Consider the following 18,423-nt stretch of genomic DNA (forward strand, 5'->3'; position numbering starts at 1 on the left):
ATATTTCTACTTTTGTTTATCTGTTGTATATATTCAGTCTGAACTGAGCTCAATATGCTTGTCCTTCAAGATGTTTCTCCCTCATGTTTTCAGCTTTTATTTGAAAAAACAAATGGTCTGAATGTGTACTCTGTATATAGGCTGTTCATAGATTTGTGCACATTTGTAAATGACTTAGTTTGTCTGCTGAATTAAAAAGGGAAGAGTGCGTTTTTGATGAAGTCTGCCACCGTAGTCGTACTGTAGTCACGATAAAGAGTTTTCCAAGATTGAGACGTGAAATTAAGATTACCTTTTAAGTTAGGTCAAAGTTTTTATGCCTTGAAAAGTAATAATTGCTCTTTTGTAAGCGAAAAGACTTAAAAGATTTACTGTCTCCAAAATATGTAAAATATATATATATATATATATTTACTGTCACTTTCTCTGTGCAGCTGTACCTCTTTTGTTTTTATATGTAAATAAAAATAATCCCACAGCTTCGTGTGACACAGTCTGGATGGTGGGACAGTGTTTGGTGTCCTCCTGGCTGAGCCTTTCTGTGTGGAGATTGCATGTTCTCCCTGTGCGTGCATGTTTGTCTCCTACCACTCAAAATATGCACGTGAGGTTAACCGGTTACCTTGACACTCTTATTATGAAATATGAGTGCTCAAAACTATAACACTTCATGGTCCAGATATAGTACTGTATATACAATTTAATGGGATTTTTGCACATGAGATTCAATTAAATGTTGCTTTTTAAATAAGCATTTCAACAATGAATGAACAATTGACAATAATATATGTTAAAACCAAATATTTACTATTTTTGTCATTAAAAATAATATTCTGACTTTCTTCCTGCAGTGACGCTGTTAATCCAGTAGAGGCGCTATACTTAAACTTTAAACATCGTGTTATGAAGTGTAAAGATTTTAAATGCAAAATCTAGTGAAACAAAAAAAAAATTTGGAAGAAAACAAGTTTGAATTTATTCAAAGTGATATAAATGACGGGTCAGAAGGGGGATATTTCCAGGTTTGTCCTCCCTGAGTGTTCCACTCCTCCTCCTCCTGCTGCAGCAGCCAGTCAGTGCAGAGCAGAGTCTGTAAGAGAGACTCAGTCCTGAGACAGGAGCAAGGGAAGAGCAGCACTTTGCAGAGGACATGTCTCACAGGAGGACCACCGCCATGCCGGGGGACAGGGACAACCTGCGGAGAAGGTCTGCAGGTGATTCACCAGGTGGGTTCGACCTTTTTACCCTTTAATGAAACTTTGGATCACAGCCCTGTTTTCTTTTCTTCTGCCTCCTCATTAAAGTCACCTGTGCTGTCAGAGGCTTTCCTCACGAGAGCAGCTTGAAGGATCAGTTTAGATCCTCATTTAAAACTTTATTTTTTTCTCCGTTTAAGACCAATTAATGTTTATTTCCATTTGAAATGTAATTGACTGAGTAGTTTTGTTGAACTGTTCTTGCATGTGGTGGGAACTGCTGTGCCTTCTGTAGTTATCTCAGAGTTTATCCATCATGCAGGACTTCTTCCATTCAGCAGTCACCCTCTGTTTTCCCTCTACTAGGTCTTTTCTTTCACACTTAATCACGTGATGGGAAATTATTTCACTGTTAAATCTGATGAGTTTCTCCACTTCAACATGCTTCATTTTCTGTCATGCTCAAACCTGTGTTTGTGTGAATCATATATTTATTTTTGCCTCCACAATCCACATCTTGAACCTTTAAATACTTACCTTTTGCTGCTCTTTCTTACCATCCAAAAACATGCATTTGAGGTAATTTGGTGACTCTGGATGGATTTGACTGTGATCTGTTCAACTATCAGATGATAATTACTTTCTGGAAGCAGGAAATTCAGATTTCCAAGTCATCATGTATTTCTTTATGTACAGACATATCAAAGCATAGCACGGCTGGCAGAGTCTTTTTATCTATATGTTGCAATGCATTGATAATGTGATCGGTCTTGGCGGTCAGCAGCATGAGGGAGAACAGGTCACACTGCATGACTCTCATGAGGTTTCCGTTAGTCACACGCATTTCCACGGCAGGCTCTTTGTCGTGGCTGCCACCTTTTGGAGTCGTGTTCTGTGCCTTTGTTATCGTTCTCTCTCTCTCTCTCTCTCTCTCTCTCTCTCTCTCTCTCTCTCTCTCTCTCTCTCTCTGACCTTTCCCCACTCAGAGGTCCTGGTAGATCCTGATCAGCACCACTGCTTCCGGCCCTCGTTCAGCGACCGGCTCTGCGCCGGGCCGCACCATCCTGAGCTGGGCGGAGTGGAGTCGTCCTCCGCCGAGGCCTCGCCGAACCGCTTCTGCCACTACTCGCCTAAATGTTTCCTCACCGTACACAAAGGTGCTCGAGACGCCGGACCGTCGCTGATGAAGTGAGGATGCCGACGCTTGAGGAGAAAAGTGCTCACTGGTTTGGTATTTCCTCAGGTCACGCAGCCTCTGTGAACCAGTTGCGTTTCGGAGATGAGGGATGGCACGAAGCCACGTCCAAGACCACGATCAGAGTCGATAATGAGGTGGAGGCACACAGGGAAGCCAACAACTATAAGGTCAGCCAAGACTGGAAACCCTGAAATACTCCTTTCTTTGTTGCTTCATGGTTTTGATCTGTGTTTTTTTTGTTTTTGGTGTTTTTTTGCAGTTTGGTTTCAGAAAGTGGAAGGGGAACGTGACGGAGAAACCCATTGAGGACCGATCGGACATCATCAAAGAGCTTTACTCTAACCTCGACATTGTTAAACCTCTAGGAGGTCATTTTCTGCTTCATTTTGTTCAATAATTATCTTTAATCAAACATGATTGTTAAACAAAAAACTGTAACCTGTATGGATGATTTTGTCGTGTTTCAGGCTCAGTGGTCACTGTCGGGAACATCGCCTATTTAATTTTATTTGGATGGTGGATATCATTGTTCTACATCCTCGTTTGTCCTCTGATGTTTCTAACGATCCTCGGTGCCCCTTATGGTAGGTTTACCATCAGAGTAATTGTCACGAATACAAACTATGCTTTAATGTGATTGATCATTTGTTTCTTTCAGGTAAAGTCTGTTTCCGGTTGGCGTGGTACTTTATTTGGCCTTTTGGAAAGTCAATAAAGAAGGTAATGTGATCAATGCCTTCCAGTAAAACTATCAACCACTTAATATCTCTGGCTACTGAAATATGTTTTTCAAAATAAAAGTTTCCTTACTTTAAAAACTCGATGCCGTTGATTGTTTCCAGGCCGGTGATGTTGACAGTCGATCCACCCGGAAGCCTCCGAGGTGTGAAGTCATTGAAGAAGAGAGCAGCAACGAGGACAAAGACTCTGCTCCCCTCATGGTCTCGTCCCCACGACCCATAGAGCTCCCCGTCCCCGAGCTGCCGGCCAGAAAAACCTCAAACTACTGGGTAGGAGAGTCAGGACGAGCTGAAGCAGCCTGTGTTCGGTGATATATCTGCCTTTTTTTCTGATTCCCCTTCTGTTTCTGCAGTGTCGCTTCAGTACGTACGTGTGGTTGTTGCTGGGTTACCCCCTCCTGGCGGTGGTCCACTCTCTGGCCTGCGTGCTCTCCTTCCTGCCCGTCTTCACCATCCCGGTGTCCAAGATGAACGCCCGCGTGCTGACGACCGTCCTCCTCATGGCGCCGGAGGAGGTTCAGATCGACCGGCTGGAGAAGGTACACACTCGTAAACCGCTTCATGTGATTCCCTCCGACTGTTCCAGTGGGTTTAAATCTATTCATTCATCGACTTTCTTTCGTTTGCAGACTCTTGGGTGTGAGAGCAAAGTCATCTTGTGCTGTTATCGTGCCTTCAATGTGTATTACTACAAATACACCGTCCAGGGGATCAACATCTTTGCTCTCAGTATCCTTATTGTGCTTGTTGAAGGTGAAGTAAGGTTTTCATGATAAATAATGGATTCGACGGAGGAAGTGACAAGAGACCACAGATCACCGGCTCAAGTGTCCTCAAGACACGATTGCATGAATGGCGTCGCTTTTGAAAGGTCAATTAGAGCTAATCTGCTCGCTGTGGCTGTTCTCCTTAAGTCTTCGCTCTCTGCAGACCTGCTCCCTCTTGTCGTAATCACTTTGATTATTGGCTACTTGGACCATGAACACATTTACTGCAGTGCAGAGACCAAGTTTGCCACAGCCATCACCTCCATCATCCCCCTGTCCTACTACATCGGCATGGGAATCGCCAGGTAACCACCTCATTAAACTCATGGAGCAAAATGTTGCTTAGAAATGTGCATTTCTTTTCACTGTTCACGTCGTCGCTGCAGCATTTCTGCGCAGAGTAACTTCGCAGTGGGAGCGGTGGTGAATGCGACTTTCGGCTCCATCACGGAGATGACCTTCTACATCACGGCTCTGCTGCGCGGCCATCGCGCCGCCACCAAATGCTACGAGGAGATCGTCAAAGCGGCTCTCACTGGGACTTTACTTGGCTGTATTCTGTTCATACCTGTGAGTGTCCACAAGAAAAGGATTGTCCTTTTAACGAACCATGCATGTTTTTGTCTGTGGCTGACCCGATGCTCTAACGCAGGGCATCTGTATGATCATCGGCGGCATCAAGCACAGGGAGCAGCGCTTCAACAGCCGCTCGGCCGGAGTGAGCTCGGCTCTGCTCTTCATCTCCATCGGAGGTCAGCAGCGTCCCGTCGGAAGCAGCAAACATTCAGTAATCATAAAAAAACTTCTAAACCTCTCCCTCTTTTGCTTCGTTATCGATGCAGGCGTATTTGCGCCGACTCTTTTCTCGAAAACCTTCGGCAACCTGGTCTGTGAAAGCTGCACGAATATTCCAGGCAATGGGAGTGTCCCGTTTGTCTGCAAGGACTGTCACTACGACACGGTGGGCCACTTCTCACTTTTCCCATCATGCCCTATTTCTTGACAGAAAGTCAGCCTTGATCGAACTGGATTAGGCCTCGGGACATTTTGAATTGCGATCTGTGTTGTGCAGTGCTCTTCCGGCACATAATTGCTTTGATATTTGAATTAACATATTTGTTGTTGTTTTGGTTCCTTTTCTGTTCTCAACAGAGTCAAACTGACCCACGTTTGATTCTGTCTCATACAGAGTAAGTGTGTTTTTAACAAATGTTGTGCAGAGCATCTTGTTAGTGACTTTCTCTAGATATTTATTTAAAAACGTGCGCTTCAGGCCGCTCGTGTACACCATTTCCGTCCTGCTGCCCGCCGCGTACCTGATCGGCCTGATCTTCACGCTGAAGACCCACTCCCACATCTACGACATCCACATCAGCGACGGCCACGGGGGCCACGCTCAGGGTCAGTATGCACAGGAGGGCACCGGCACCGACCGCCGCACTGGTGAGGCCGCCGCTGGCTGCCGACGGGCCAACGCCTGTATTAATGCCAGCATTATTGCCACCGGCCATGTCGCAGCAGGTGTGTGGTGTGCATGCTCTTTTATCTGGTTTTTTTTTGCTATCTACATTCATAACTGTGCACGTGCATGCCACTTCCACTGGTGTTTTCTATGCAGAGAGGTGTAACAATCTGTGTGCATGCTGAAAACTGAGAGAGAAGGAGCAGAAAGTTTGACCTGCATGGATTGCAAGTAGATCGGAGTGTGTTGTACGCCGTGCAAGGAGAAAAATGTAGTGCTGTTAATCAATTACAAAACATTCACAATAGGATATTTGCAACATTTTTGACCTTCAAATGGAGAATCTGGTGATTCTGAATCTTAAAGTCTTACTTGTTGCTGAGCAGAAGGAGTGTGTGTTGCGAGCAGGTCACCATGTGGTCCACTGGTCCCGGTGGCGGGCGCTCGGCGTGCTGATCGTGGCCACGGTGCTGATGGCGTGCTGCGCCGACCTCAGCACGGAGAATATCGAGCCCATTCTGAACCACTCCTCCATCTCCCAGGTATTTAGATAATACCGCCGAATCGGTGAAGTGGAGGATTTGTGCCTTTTAGACTTAGATCTGGATCCTGTGGTTTGGCAGTACTTCATCGGCGTGACGGTTTTGGCCATGGTGCCAGAAATTCCTGAGATAGTCAACGGGATCCAGTTCGCCCTGCAAAACAACATCAGTCTGAGGTGTGTGTGTGTGTGTGTGTGTGTGTGCTGACATAATTTGGGTTACAACTGAAAGTATGGGTTGAGTCAGAAAATATTGCATCGTGTTATAAAAACCATTTGTGTAACTAACAGCTGAAGTTGTGTTGCAGCCTGGAGGTGGGCAGCTGCATCGCTGTGCAGGTCTGCATGATTCAGATCCCACTGCTGAACCTCTTCAACGCTTTCTATGTAAGTAAATAATTTTTTTCTACCGTCACTGTACAAAATTTAGATTTTTTTTTTGTTTTTGTTTTTTTCTCGCAGGATGTTGGGTTTGTGTTGGTCTTCAGTGACATTCACCTTTGGGCCAGCATCTTCAGCGTCATTCTCGTCAACTATATTTTCATGGATGGGAAAAGTGACTACTTTCAGGGTACGTTCTTTTTTTTTTTTTTTTTTTTTTTTTTTTAATGGAATCATTTGTCCAACATCAGAAATGATGGCAGGTTTTTTTTCCATCATGAGTTAAACTCTTGTTTCTGCATGCAGGGACGGCTCTGGTGGTGGTCTACCTCATCCTTTTGGCCCTCTACTTCTTTGCTCCGTCTCCTCGCTCATGTTAAATCTGCTGGCTGGAAACACGACGAATGCACACTAATCCTTCATCTTCCAAAATATGGACCAGAAAATAAGATTCTAAATGTTTTTTGTGAACTTATGTTTTCTGATTTTTGTCAAGAATGTAAGTTTGAGATTTACTGTGTGTAAATTTGTAATATTTATAGTTTGTTTTGTATCTTTGTAAAATGTTATCTGGCATAATAAATGAATGAAATCTAAAACCTTAACTGTCTTCTATACTGCTTTATCCAACCTTAAGTCAGGAGGCCTGGAGCTGATTTCAGTTCAGCATTACAGATGTGATGGTGTTTACTCCACTGACAATCGCACAACATTCACCATTCATTTTAATAAAAAACAGTTTTCCAAGTCTTAAAGCTTAAACACCAAATGAGTAACAAGTCAGAGCAGAACAAATACACACCCATTGATAGTAGCAATGACAGTAATTCATGCAAAAGTAGTTTTAAAAGTTAAACTAGGATTTTTATCATTTTGCATAATGTTACATTTTAGTTAAGCAAGGAAAGCGGAGGAGGTGAAAGAATAAATCAGTGAAGAGTTTTATTGACAGGACTCCGATAAGACATCCATACAAGCTTTCAGTACAACATTAGCAAGATAAAACAGTCTCTCAAAAGATTTATTAAAAATAAACAGACGGTGGAATCATGCACTGGGAGTTTGGATGCAGTAAAAGTAGATCAGTTGTAAACTGTTAATATATTCATGCAGGTAGTATCTCATTCATACTGACAATCTTACTATTCATGCGTCCCCGTTTCTTTTCGTCACACTTTGAAGAGGCCACATTTGGCATCAGGTAAATATTCTGATTTAGTTTTATCATCCTGAAGTGTTTGACAGCAAGAGAAAGCAGATTGAAAGCGGTGGAGTGTTGATCAACTTCCCTTGGAACTGAAAGTGTTGCAGAGTTCTTACTCATGTCGGTGAATCTGTTAAAAAAAGGCACTGCAGTTTTAAATGTTTGCCAAAAAAAAAAAAAAAAACAAAACAACCTGCTGTCAAGGTGATTCAATGTACAAAGCCATTTTCACTTCTTCAATAAAGAGGGAGTAAAAGTCTAAACAGAATTAAGTCTTTATTCAAATAGCATTTTAAATAAATTTTGAACAGCACCCAGTTCACAGTGATGTGTAGCATGGTTTGTTTCACAAATGAACACAACAGGCAAACACTAAAAATAAATTATCTTGTTGAAACCCATCTTTATCTATAGCATTTCAGGAGATGTTCAGAATGTTTGTAAGGGGGGAAACAAGAAATACAAGAGTCCATACACTGGAAAAACCAGCACTTAGCCTTTCATTACATGCAAATTAAGAGCACACAGTGTTTCTTAATGTTTCATCACAAATAGCATTTGAATGTTTACCATGTTCAGGTTTTCCTTTCTTCCTAAGCAGACAGCATTATCAGATAGAAAAATAGTTTGCAAAGGATTGGTAAACGATGTACAGTGGACATCATGTCTGCTTTTACTGGTGTCAAACTGATGCAGGATTAACAGCACGGACAGTAAAAGCAGGCATGAAAATCAATGACTGACTTCTTAGTCCATGCAGCTTTCAAATTTTTGAGTTTTCTTTAAAGATTGTGACAAATTAAAATACATACTTATCTGGAAAAACATTTAAAAGTGTGAAATACTACAAGTTGACAGTGAAAATTATACATGAGGGCTGTATTAAATTGGCTAAAAAGCAGAAAAACCACCGTCTGCCTCCGTCTTGGGCTGAAACCATTACTGTGCTCACTTCCGCTTGTAGAATTCAATTTTTTTTAAAAAGTAAATGCCTACAAATATGCAAGACAAAATGTGCAAATGGCAATATCAGTTTACAAGAGTCCCCCACCGAAAAAAGTGATTCAGTCTTTCAATTAAATACACATGCACTCTTCTCTTGCATGAAGTCCTTAAAATATTCAGAGAAAGCAAAAGACAACTGAGTAAGAGTGGACAGTGTGAAACTTAATGGCAAAATAAATTTGGAACAGTTCAGAGGATAAGAACCAGGAATCCGTACTCGGCTTGACACAAAGGCATCATGTAAGGAGAGATGGCGGCGCGGGGGTTCGAGTAAAATCCAGACGACATTCGACATATTTTCCGTCATCGTCACTGTAACTACAAAAGAAAAAAAAAAAAATTCGAATGAAACCAACGCAAAAAGGCATCCCATTGTTTTTGGTTTTAAGGCGGGGCTACGTTATGCAGGGTGGGGGTGGGGGGGTATTATCCCCAGGCTGTGCTCTGTCAGGCCTCGTCTCCCTGCTCCTCAGCCTGGAAACTTCCATTGCTGCTATTTCAAGCGTTCGATCAATTCCTGCGTGAGCCCCAGGTTGAGCAGCTGCATGGTGGGGAGTGAAGTCAGGTGTGGAAAGGCCTTGAGGAGCTTTTCCCAGCAGAGCTCCAGCAGGCTGGGCACAGCCAGCCAGATCTTGAACAGAGAGCCAGTTCTCTTGTTCTCGTGGATGTTGACGACGCCACCGTGAATGTACATGCAGCCAGCCTGGGGGCGAAGAGAAACCAAGAGGAAGGGCTTTATACACACAAAGTCTAGATATGGGAAACCTTTTCTTTGCAGCTATGGAAAGAAATTATGGTATTTAATTCCACACATCGACACCAGAACTGAGAGAAAGTAGTGTACAAACCGGGGTGACGGCAGCACAGTGAAAGTAGGCCGGCTCCGGCATCACTGCTGGTAGTTTACTCCACTGGAAAGTGTGCAGGTTTATCTTCCAAAGATCTGCTAATATTACTTCCCCGTTGTAGCCTCCACAGATAAATACATCTGCAACAGACCAGAAAAAAAAGTGAGCATCAACTGTGACAGGACAGAGAGCTTCATTGATGTAGCGGGTTAAAAAACTCTTTCATCAGACGTAACGGCTCTCACCGTTCCGTATTTGTACGCAGCTATGGCATCTTCTCGGAGCAGGATAGCCTGTAAAAGCAGATTTTAGGCTATTAATATCAAGAAGGAAACTGGCTTCTAGTGGATCATGAGAGGACGTATACAGACCGATTTTATCGTGAGGCTTGGTTGTGATTTCCTCCCAGGAATTGGTCTCCAGGTTGTAGGCGTGAATCTACAAAAGAAACATGACAGAAAAGGTTTTAGTATCTACAATAATGCTTAAACTCCAAGTTCAGTGAAAAAGTAATATGTTAACTGTTGAAATAATCTGCTTTCGCGGCTGTAGTACCTTATCCAGAGGATATGATGTCCAGGAAGTTCCTCCTCCCAGAATATAGATTCTCTGCCCGTCGTGTGCTATTTCATGTCTGTATCTGTCGCCAAACACATGAAAGCAAGCCATGTCAGGACAGTAAAAAGACGAACAGCATGGGGAGCCTCTTCAAAGCATTGGTGAATCCCACAGTACCGCTCTTCAGGCAGATCATCGGGAGGGTTGTTGGGTTTTAGGTGGATCCACTCCCTGGTCGTCAGGTCCAGCCTGTGCAGGTCTGTGCTGTAGATGTAACCCGTCGTCCCTCCAAACACGTACAGGAAACCATTTATAATTACCATCGCCTGGAGGAGGGAAGAATGGAAGGGTCTATTACGATTTAAACTGTTAAATCTACTTACTACCTTTTGAGAAACCCAAAAAGAAGTAAAAAATGAACAAAACATGTATTTCTTTGGATGTCCGTAGTACGTGCCTGTCCGTAGATTCTGTTGGGCTTCTTCCCTCGACAGTTGAGCAGCGACCATCGCTTGTACTTCACGTTACATACGTGAACATCGTTACCGTTGTTTTCACCAAACGGGATCCCAGTGCCACCAAACACCAGGAGGTTGTTGCCATGTAGAACAGCTGAAGAAATTGGAGTATATTTTCTGTATTAAAAAAATACCAACTGCGTGCAAATACTGAAGAGGATCAAAAGCAACGCGTTACCTGACATAGACGCCAGCTCTGTGGGCATGAAGCCCTCCGTTCGAATCTGCTGCCAGCAGCCTGTAGCAAAGTGGTATCGCCAGAGCTCCCGGAACAGCGGGTAGTCTTCATTCTCTGAGCCTCCCGACTCATCGTAGTCAGGATTATACCCTCCAAACACATAAAGGTTAGTGTTGTCAGCAACACAACGATGTCCACTGCGGGCAGGGGGATTGCGATGACCTGGGAAGGACGGAAAATTACACTTACTCAAGGTATGCAAACGTTCCAACAACTTTCTTGGAATTCCACTGAATGCACCGAGCAAGAAAAATTGCGATGAAAGCATCTAAACAGAAATCTATCTATTCTTCTGCGCATTTTCCCAAGATTACTTAAACCTTCGATGTCAGAAACTTTTCACAAATGTGCGAAATGCTTGTGAGTCTGGTCTGTGATTGCTGAAATCCTGGGGAACACTGTTCATACATACAATGCTCGATGATTGTGCTTTCTATTCGTTTCTGTTTCCTCTGTATCATAAACAGTGAAGGAATTGTGGTTATATGAACTCTGCGTGCCAGATTGTGTCAGCTGGAGCAGGACAGAACTAAAAGGGTAAAGAAGAATTAACTTCAGTCAGTTCAGTGACAAGCATGATTTAGAGTAAATATCCACAGTATCCAGTATTTGAATTGCTTGGATGTGTAGGAATTGGACTACAGCACATCTAAGCAATGATGTTTTCTGTGATGGTTTCTGGTTATATTAGTCACATATTAGTCACACTTTGTAGTGGAATGTCAACATCTGCCACGTGATTGGGTCCAGAGTACTTCATTCATTCAAGTAAAGGACTGGTCAGGTCAGCTGTAACCTCCAAGAAAACACCTAAATGTGACTTAAAAATTAACCATAAATCTGAATTTAATAAGTTATAGCTAAAGCGAGCTCTGTGTTGCATTTACATTTCCCACATATTTCATCATACTTTCCTTTTCCTGCAAGAATTGTCCAATCTATAGTAGACAGTAAAGATCTAACAAAAGCCTGAAAATTGTTCGTGGAAATGGTCTTGTAGTATAATTAATATGACAAACGGCTGTGCTAAATCGTGGTATTTCTTTTGATGCGTCCCTAATTTTAGCTCACATGAAGATGCGCTATTTTCAGCTCAGTGGTATCTTAAGGTCAGTGTGATTCAAGACGCAGGCTAGAAAGCAGGCTGAAAAAGCACAATGATCATTTACTTCGCGTTTCCAACGGGCGGCAAAGAGAAGATAACAGAAATGCAACATCAAAAGATCTGCATGGAAGATTACAAATCATTGCTAGCCTGAAAGTACTTCCACCACATTACTGCTGCATTTCAATTACTGGCATGCACAGCTGGGATCGTGTGTGTGGAGCATCTGATGTAGATATCCAGAAAAGAGCGATGACATTAATACACACATCCTGGTTAGCACGTCTTGCTAATGTTGTGGACCGACCTGCTAACGTCACTGCGTGCGGCGGGCGGCCTGTCAGTCTCTCGAATTTATTCAGCTGGTCTGGACTGCGAGCCGCCTCGGCGTCTGACATCGTTTCCTCTTTACAATCCAGTCCCGGGGAATGTCACATCAAATAAAAACAACCAATTGCTCAGGTGCCGATGAGTCATTTTACGTTTTCAGTCACTTTTGAAGCCGCTCACACTACTTGCCCCCGGCCGCGAGACACTTGACCAATCAGCGGGCGTGTTATTAGAACGCAGTGACGTCACCCCGTGGGCGGGGTTACGTGGGTCATTTGGTCTCCACAACAACGTGGACGACGCGGCCCCACGCGACGGTCATCGACCTTTGAATAAGCAAGCAATAAGCAAGCACGAGGTGTGTTTGGAAGTCAGAAACTCAATTTAAGACTCGTCAAAAACACATAAATCAGTGTTTCCTGTGGCACTCACTGAGATGGTAAACAAAATAAATGTTCTCTGCTTTAAAAAAACAAATACAAAGAAGTCTCAGCACAGAGAGAGTATCAGACTTTCATGTAATTTAATTTGATTAAATATTCTGCTTTACACATACTTAGTCAAACTAGCTGGCATAAATTGATCAATGCAAAGGCATCGGGTTAAGGTTAGTGGACGGGAAGGCATGATAATTTTTGCTCGTTAATTTATTAGTGTGTTTTTATCTGCTAATCCAATAATTCATTCGTTTATTCATTAATTTCCCCAATAAATAGTAAAATACCTATTGGTGACTCCAATAGATGTGTGTTACTTATATATATATTTTCATCCAATGTTGTCTTGAATAATTTTCTGATAAACAATTTGATTAAGTATTTCTTTTTTCATGCTGTGGTTTCATAAAGCGGAACCATTTTTTCAGGGTTTATTTTCCAGGGGAACCTCAGAGCCGATCATGGCGACTCTCGGCGGTAGTCGTGGGGATCGGCTCGGCAACTCCAATATGCACAAATCTCTCGCTTCTCCAGAGAAAGTGCGCGAACTTCTCAATGAAGGGGTGTCGTCGATAGACGCTGCTTCTAACAGGTGCAAATTCCGAACTATTGCGCGCTATTTGTGTGATTTAAAGGAGGATAGCACAAGTTGTCGGGAGCTAGTTTGCATTAGCCGTTTAGCCGCGCAGCTCCATTGAAGAGACGCGCATATTTTACTTCACGAGCTGCTCAGTGATGATCTGCATGTGCTTACCATTTTAATTCAGTTTCACTGATCACTGATCGGCTTTACTGCAGCTAGGGTTAGGGTTTCTATTGTATGTATTTGCAGATAAGGGGGGTGGGGGACTGAAACTTCAACGGTACATCTCTTTCTACAAGTTTGCTGGTCAATTCTTAAATATTGTATTAAGTCAGGCTAAATAGGTTTGGTTTTTCCACAGTTTGACTGAGTCAACGGGCATTCTCGACTGCTACAAGCTGAAATAAATCAGGCTTGAATTATGGGCATTACTTGAAAGCTTCGTAACATCTCTGGTATGTGCTGTAAAGAATGTGAGGCAGATATGGATCTTTTTCTTTTTTTAAACTACAGATGCTTATGCAACGAAAGTTTGGTAAGCAGAATCAGAAAAGAGAATTTCTGTGGTTTTATATGAGTTGGCCTTAAAAAACGCTATTTAAAAGAATATATTTTTTACTGATTATTATTAGTTATGTAATCTCGCTGCATTAAAAAAATGCGAATTTGCAAAAGCGTTAGCAGCTCGTGCATATTCACAAGGTGTTTTTGTTGTTTTATTGCCAATCCATGCATGCATATATCAGTCACTTTTTTAATTTACATTCTGACTTAGTGTCAGAAACAACCAGAAAGGCAGCTGTGTCACGACAGACTACTTATGCATACAAGCTATTATGGATTCTATGCGAACATGATACTTTTATTGAGATTTGGGTTTTTATAACTAGATATCACTTAAATAGTGCTTTTCTGCCACTGGAATGACCCCCAAAGCACTTTACAGTGTTAGGATGCTTTAAAACTAGCATTGTTTGGCCTGGACCAGAGTTCGTTTTAGGGTTGTTGAATATAACTGTAAGATGCAGTGAAAGAACAATCGATTACAGTGTAGTAATGTTTCTTGATTTTGGGCAGTTCTTTTTAAATAGACAAATGCATTGATTCCATTTCATTTTTTAATTGGTATAAATACACTTGTCTTGTCATTTTCTAAATTAAAAGTTGATATTTATCTGACTGCTTGTGTTGATGAATGGAAAAAGTAGCCATGTAGTAATGAATAATGAGGATGTTACACACAGTTATGCATCATGATATCGAATCATAGACGAGATAATCGTAATCAAATCGTGAAGATGCACAGTGCTAGTTTGTTTCAGGAATGGCCTGGTTTGTTTGTGCAGCTGATTGCTGTGGAGTGGGAGCAATTTAGGGTGTAGTGTCTTGGTAAAGGACATTTCGACATATAAACAGTGGAGATGGGGAATCGAACCTGCAGCCCTATAACTGAGAGATGGCCACTCTACCAATTGGCCCCATTCATTTCGGCAGATATTCATTTACAAGTCTTGTGTCTCTCATTCATCCTAGCTTTACATCTATAAGCATTGTACATTATTATTATTATTTTGTAATGTGTGACTGATGCTTTGATGTGGAAGCATAATAGAGAAGGGACATGTGGGAATGTAATGAAATGGTCCTAATATTCTGGAATAATATTCAATCCTTTCTGTCCTGAGGTGAAATCTGAAAATATTTTGTAGTAATTGGCAGTGTGTACAACAAAGAAGTAATGTACGACCAAAAATTTGCACCTTTTTGTCTGTGAAACATGCTAATATGTGAAAACTGAGTGTTCTGATGTATTTTACCTTGAATGTGATTTCAGTGCACATGGAACTTCGAAAGATCCACTTGCATCTTCTGAGGCAACTAACAAAGAAGCGTTTTTCTCAAGAGTGGAGTCCTACTCGATATCCTTTTTCTGCATTTCGGCACAGTCTGGACCCTGTAGGATTTAAATAAAATTAATATAAAACTAGTAAATCAGTAAATAATAAATGTGTAATAAATTGCTTTATGTACACAGAATAGAATCTGCTATCATTGTGTTGACTGTGTTTTCCTTAGCATAGCACTGCTTGAAATGGGCAGGCAAGCCGCGTGTGTTGTCCCCCCTGATGTGTGCCAGGTACGGCTGGATCAATGTCGCCTCCGACATGCTCAAGTGCTCCAGCTGCCAGGCGTTCCTCTGTGCGTCACTCCAGCCCACCTTAGACTTTGAAAAATGTAAGCAAAACTTCGAGCGACTGGAGAAGACAATGTCAGAATCGGGGCACACGTTGTTTCTGGCAAGATTTTGGCCGACGTCGCCAGCCTGCCAAAAAAAAAAAAGCAAAAAAAAAAAAGCAAAGGTCAAACAATTCTCTTCTTTTAAATAGATGAAAGCCGCATTGCAGAGATATCGCAGCAGCTTCAGACACAGCATGAGAAGTTTTGTCCTTGGCCTGACTTTCCATGTCCAGGTAGGAGCAGCGTTTTACTTCACATTTCTTACACTGTCACAATATCCTCATGTCATGTCCGGTAACCACACGTGAATGGTCTCTTTATTCCAGAGAGGTTCTGGCTTGTTCCAGCTAGTGAACCATCAACACTACTCGCTGCCTTTTTGGAGCGCTTTCAGAGCGCCTGTCTCCTCGCACAGCAGTTGCCGGCCATGAAACCAGAGCAGCTGAAATCCATGGTGAAATAGCAGATTTGTTTTTGTCTGCAGACCAATGTCTTTTAAACCTTTGGGGGGTAAAAAAAAAGCCAGATTTCATGTTAAACGGTGTAATTTGATATTTATTGTTCTCTTTCACCTGCAGTCTCTGACAGAGGATGTTATTAGCGTGATACTACAGCTGATCGAGGAAGAACAAAAAAGAAAGGGAGGGTCTCCATCTTCAGAGCCTTTTGGCGTCCAGGTGGCTGCCTGCATTGTTTCTCTCTGTGGCTGGGCAGCAAGGTGAGACAAAACTTTAAACTCCTTACTCTCAGAAATATGTCCCGTATGACGCTGGGATTGGCTCCAGCAGCCCTGGAAAGAATAAGCGTATCTGAAAATGAATGAACAATAATGATGGCAATTAAACACACAAAAAAAAACAACTAAATGATGTTCTTTCTTTTTAATTTTTCTTCCAGCCCAGCGCTGCATGCCATGCACCTTCCCATCCTCACCTGCTCCTTCTGCATGCGCAAAGTGGGCTTGTGGAATTTCCACCAGATGGAGGGAATGTGCGGCGACGGCGACAACTCGCCGAGCCCCGCCGGTGCCTCGGCGCAGCCCACAGGTCCCGCCGCCGCCGCCGCCGCCCCCCACGAGGGTCAGGGAGACCGCTCCACGTCCGCCTCGCCCACCCCTGCTCCCACCACACCGTGTCGCATGAAGCTCCGGAGCCAGGACTCCACGCGCTCCGACCAGGCACGCTCTCAGGAGGCCGATCAGCGAAATAAGCGCAGTTCGTCATCGATAGGACTGCTTGACTTTGCGTTTTTTGTTGTGTGTTGCAGGGTGAGGGCACCTCCTCCCCTGCAGCGCTGCGGGCCCGGAGCAGAGACTCACCCAGCCCCAGCGAGGAGCTGCCCAGCCCGTTGACCAGAGGAAAGAGGCCTGCTACCCGCAGCAGAGGACATGGAGACGGCGACAGCGCTGCGAACACCCCGAAACGCATGTGCCTCTCATCGCTTGGTGGTCCTGTAAGAACAAACATTATGGCTGGTTGTTAGTGAGATAGTGGCTCCAGACTTTGAATAAAAAAATAAATAAATGCTTGGCCACATTCATATGGAGTTGTTTTTACAATGACATGCAAAAACAACTCATTTTAGAAGACTTATTATTATTATTATGTTCTTCCAGGATGGGCCCATTCACAAGAGTGCTTTTGACCCCCTGGCCCAGCACAGGGACTGGTGCCCCTGGGTGTCTGTCGGAAAGGAGAACGTGGATCCGGGGGTTGTCATCCCCTTTTTGGATGGAGGCTCCGGTTTGGATGAGCAGGGCTGGAAAGCAGCACTCGACCTCCTCATGCCCGCTAAGAAGAACTCCACTACAAGCAGCCCGGCACAGGCAAGTGCAGAAAGCACATCGCCGCAAATTCACATTTGCCTAATTATTAATCCTGCTCATTTAAACAAAAAAAAAAAAAAACAAAACATGCAAACCAGAAACCCGTTTCCTTTTCTTCCCACTGCAGGGCCCTCGTGACAAGTCTAAACGAGTGTTTGCCATTTTCCGCCAGTGGCAGGTCTCCTCCTCTCCATCTCAGTAGACTGTTGGCAAGACTCACTTTCTGGACCGACCTTTGTGGTGGTACAGAACTCATCTTACCAGTACCGGAGTGTCACATCATATCAATGTATGCCATCCCCTGTAAAGTCGTGTTTACAGTCCAAGTGTTTCTAAAGCGGGGATGAAGTTCATCGTGTCTGTCGGCCAATGGACGAGCGTCTTCTTTTGTGAACAGTGAAAAATGTGAAGGATGCCTGTGACTTTGTAAACCGTGTGGAAAAATCGAGGTGTGGGGGTTCACAGTCTCCCCGCATCATTGTGTAAACAATAAGTAGCTATGAAGCGATGTAATACATCTCAGTGTATTAGCCGTTCGTAAACAAGACCTGAACTCCGGACCTCACAAAGTAGTCTGCGTCGGTGGGACACTAAAACCAGCACAATGATCTGAATCGCTGACGAGATAAGACGACGAGTCGTGAGAAGGGGCCCAACTGGCTCAACACTGGAAAGACCATGTTTACCCTCGCTGTATGGTGAGTCATATGCAGGACAGGTAAACATTAACCTCAAGAATAGCAAAAACTGTGAGGAAGCTCTTTTTGTGTGTACTGTTTTGTTTAAAAAAAAAAAAAACCCCAAGGTGGAAGATTTTGGATTTTATTTCGCCAGTGCTGAAGCCCTGAGTTTTACAAGGAGGTGGAATCATGTGCCACAAATTTCAAATTTTCAGTTCAGCTCAGGATTCCTGAACATCTGTTGCCTTCTTGTGACATGTCATTGCTACCCTGCATGTGCTTTCACTGAATAAAATGCTCTTACAGGTGTTTTTTTCCCCCCACATCTGTATGTTTTTCATGGCACGATAACAAAAAAATAAATGTACATTTGAAATTGTGAGATTGTCCTAAGTGTGGCAGATACAAATACTAAGTACATTTCAGTGCTCAGAAGAAGCTGGATGGATGTATGATGGCACTATTTTTCCAGAGAGGCCCACTCACATTGAATGATTCTGTAGTGACCCCTGGACTAAAATGAGTTTTTACACCGCGCCAACGCATGACACTCACGTTTTCCCTCATTT

The 18,423-nt window shown here is 43.1% G+C and overlaps 3 protein-coding genes across 3 annotated transcripts; 2 read left to right on the top strand and 1 right to left on the bottom strand.

The window, feature by feature from the left end:
• The first annotated feature begins 1,150 nt into the window (after positions 1–1,150).
• On the top strand, positions 1,151–6,844 carry LOC115404645 (putative cation exchanger C521.04c). The gene is given in 20 exon segments (XM_075410462.1): positions 1,151–1,226; positions 2,183–2,392; positions 2,476–2,561; positions 2,654–2,762; positions 2,862–2,978; positions 3,053–3,114; positions 3,237–3,404; positions 3,488–3,673; positions 3,764–3,863; positions 4,065–4,206; positions 4,288–4,471; positions 4,554–4,653; positions 4,744–4,862; positions 5,054–5,091; positions 5,175–5,302; positions 5,772–5,905; positions 5,987–6,081; positions 6,213–6,291; positions 6,367–6,475; positions 6,592–6,844. Coding segments are annotated over 20 exon segments (2,316 nt in total). The 3' UTR covers positions 6,666–6,844.
• Positions 6,845–7,752: 908 nt separating this feature from the next.
• On the bottom strand, positions 7,753–12,287 carry klhdc10 (kelch domain containing 10). Its single transcript, XM_030113619.1, has 9 exons — positions 12,069–12,287; positions 10,597–10,818; positions 10,358–10,512; positions 10,078–10,226; positions 9,898–9,982; positions 9,714–9,780; positions 9,588–9,635; positions 9,343–9,482; positions 7,753–9,197 (listed from the first exon to the last, which is right to left on the bottom strand). The coding sequence occupies exons 1-9, from the start codon at positions 12,157–12,159 to the stop codon at positions 8,988–8,990; spliced, it is 1,167 nt and encodes a 388-aa protein (XP_029969479.1). The 5' UTR covers positions 12,160–12,287; the 3' UTR covers positions 7,753–8,987.
• Positions 12,288–12,989: 702 nt separating this feature from the next.
• On the top strand, positions 12,990–18,034 carry zc3hc1 (zinc finger, C3HC-type containing 1). Its single transcript, XM_030113608.1, has 10 exons — positions 12,990–13,120; positions 14,946–15,030; positions 15,196–15,346; positions 15,499–15,582; positions 15,676–15,803; positions 15,928–16,067; positions 16,247–16,526; positions 16,616–16,801; positions 16,965–17,174; positions 17,302–18,034. Exons 1-10 carry the CDS (start codon positions 12,990–12,992, stop codon positions 17,374–17,376), a joined length of 1,470 nt encoding a protein of 489 aa, XP_029969468.1. The 3' UTR covers positions 17,377–18,034.
• The last annotated feature ends 389 nt before the right edge of the window (positions 18,035–18,423 follow it).

Source organism: Salarias fasciatus, chromosome 17, assembly GCF_902148845.1.
Source record: "Salarias fasciatus chromosome 17, fSalaFa1.1, whole genome shotgun sequence".
Taxonomy (NCBI): Eukaryota; Metazoa; Chordata; class Actinopteri; order Blenniiformes; family Blenniidae; genus Salarias; species Salarias fasciatus.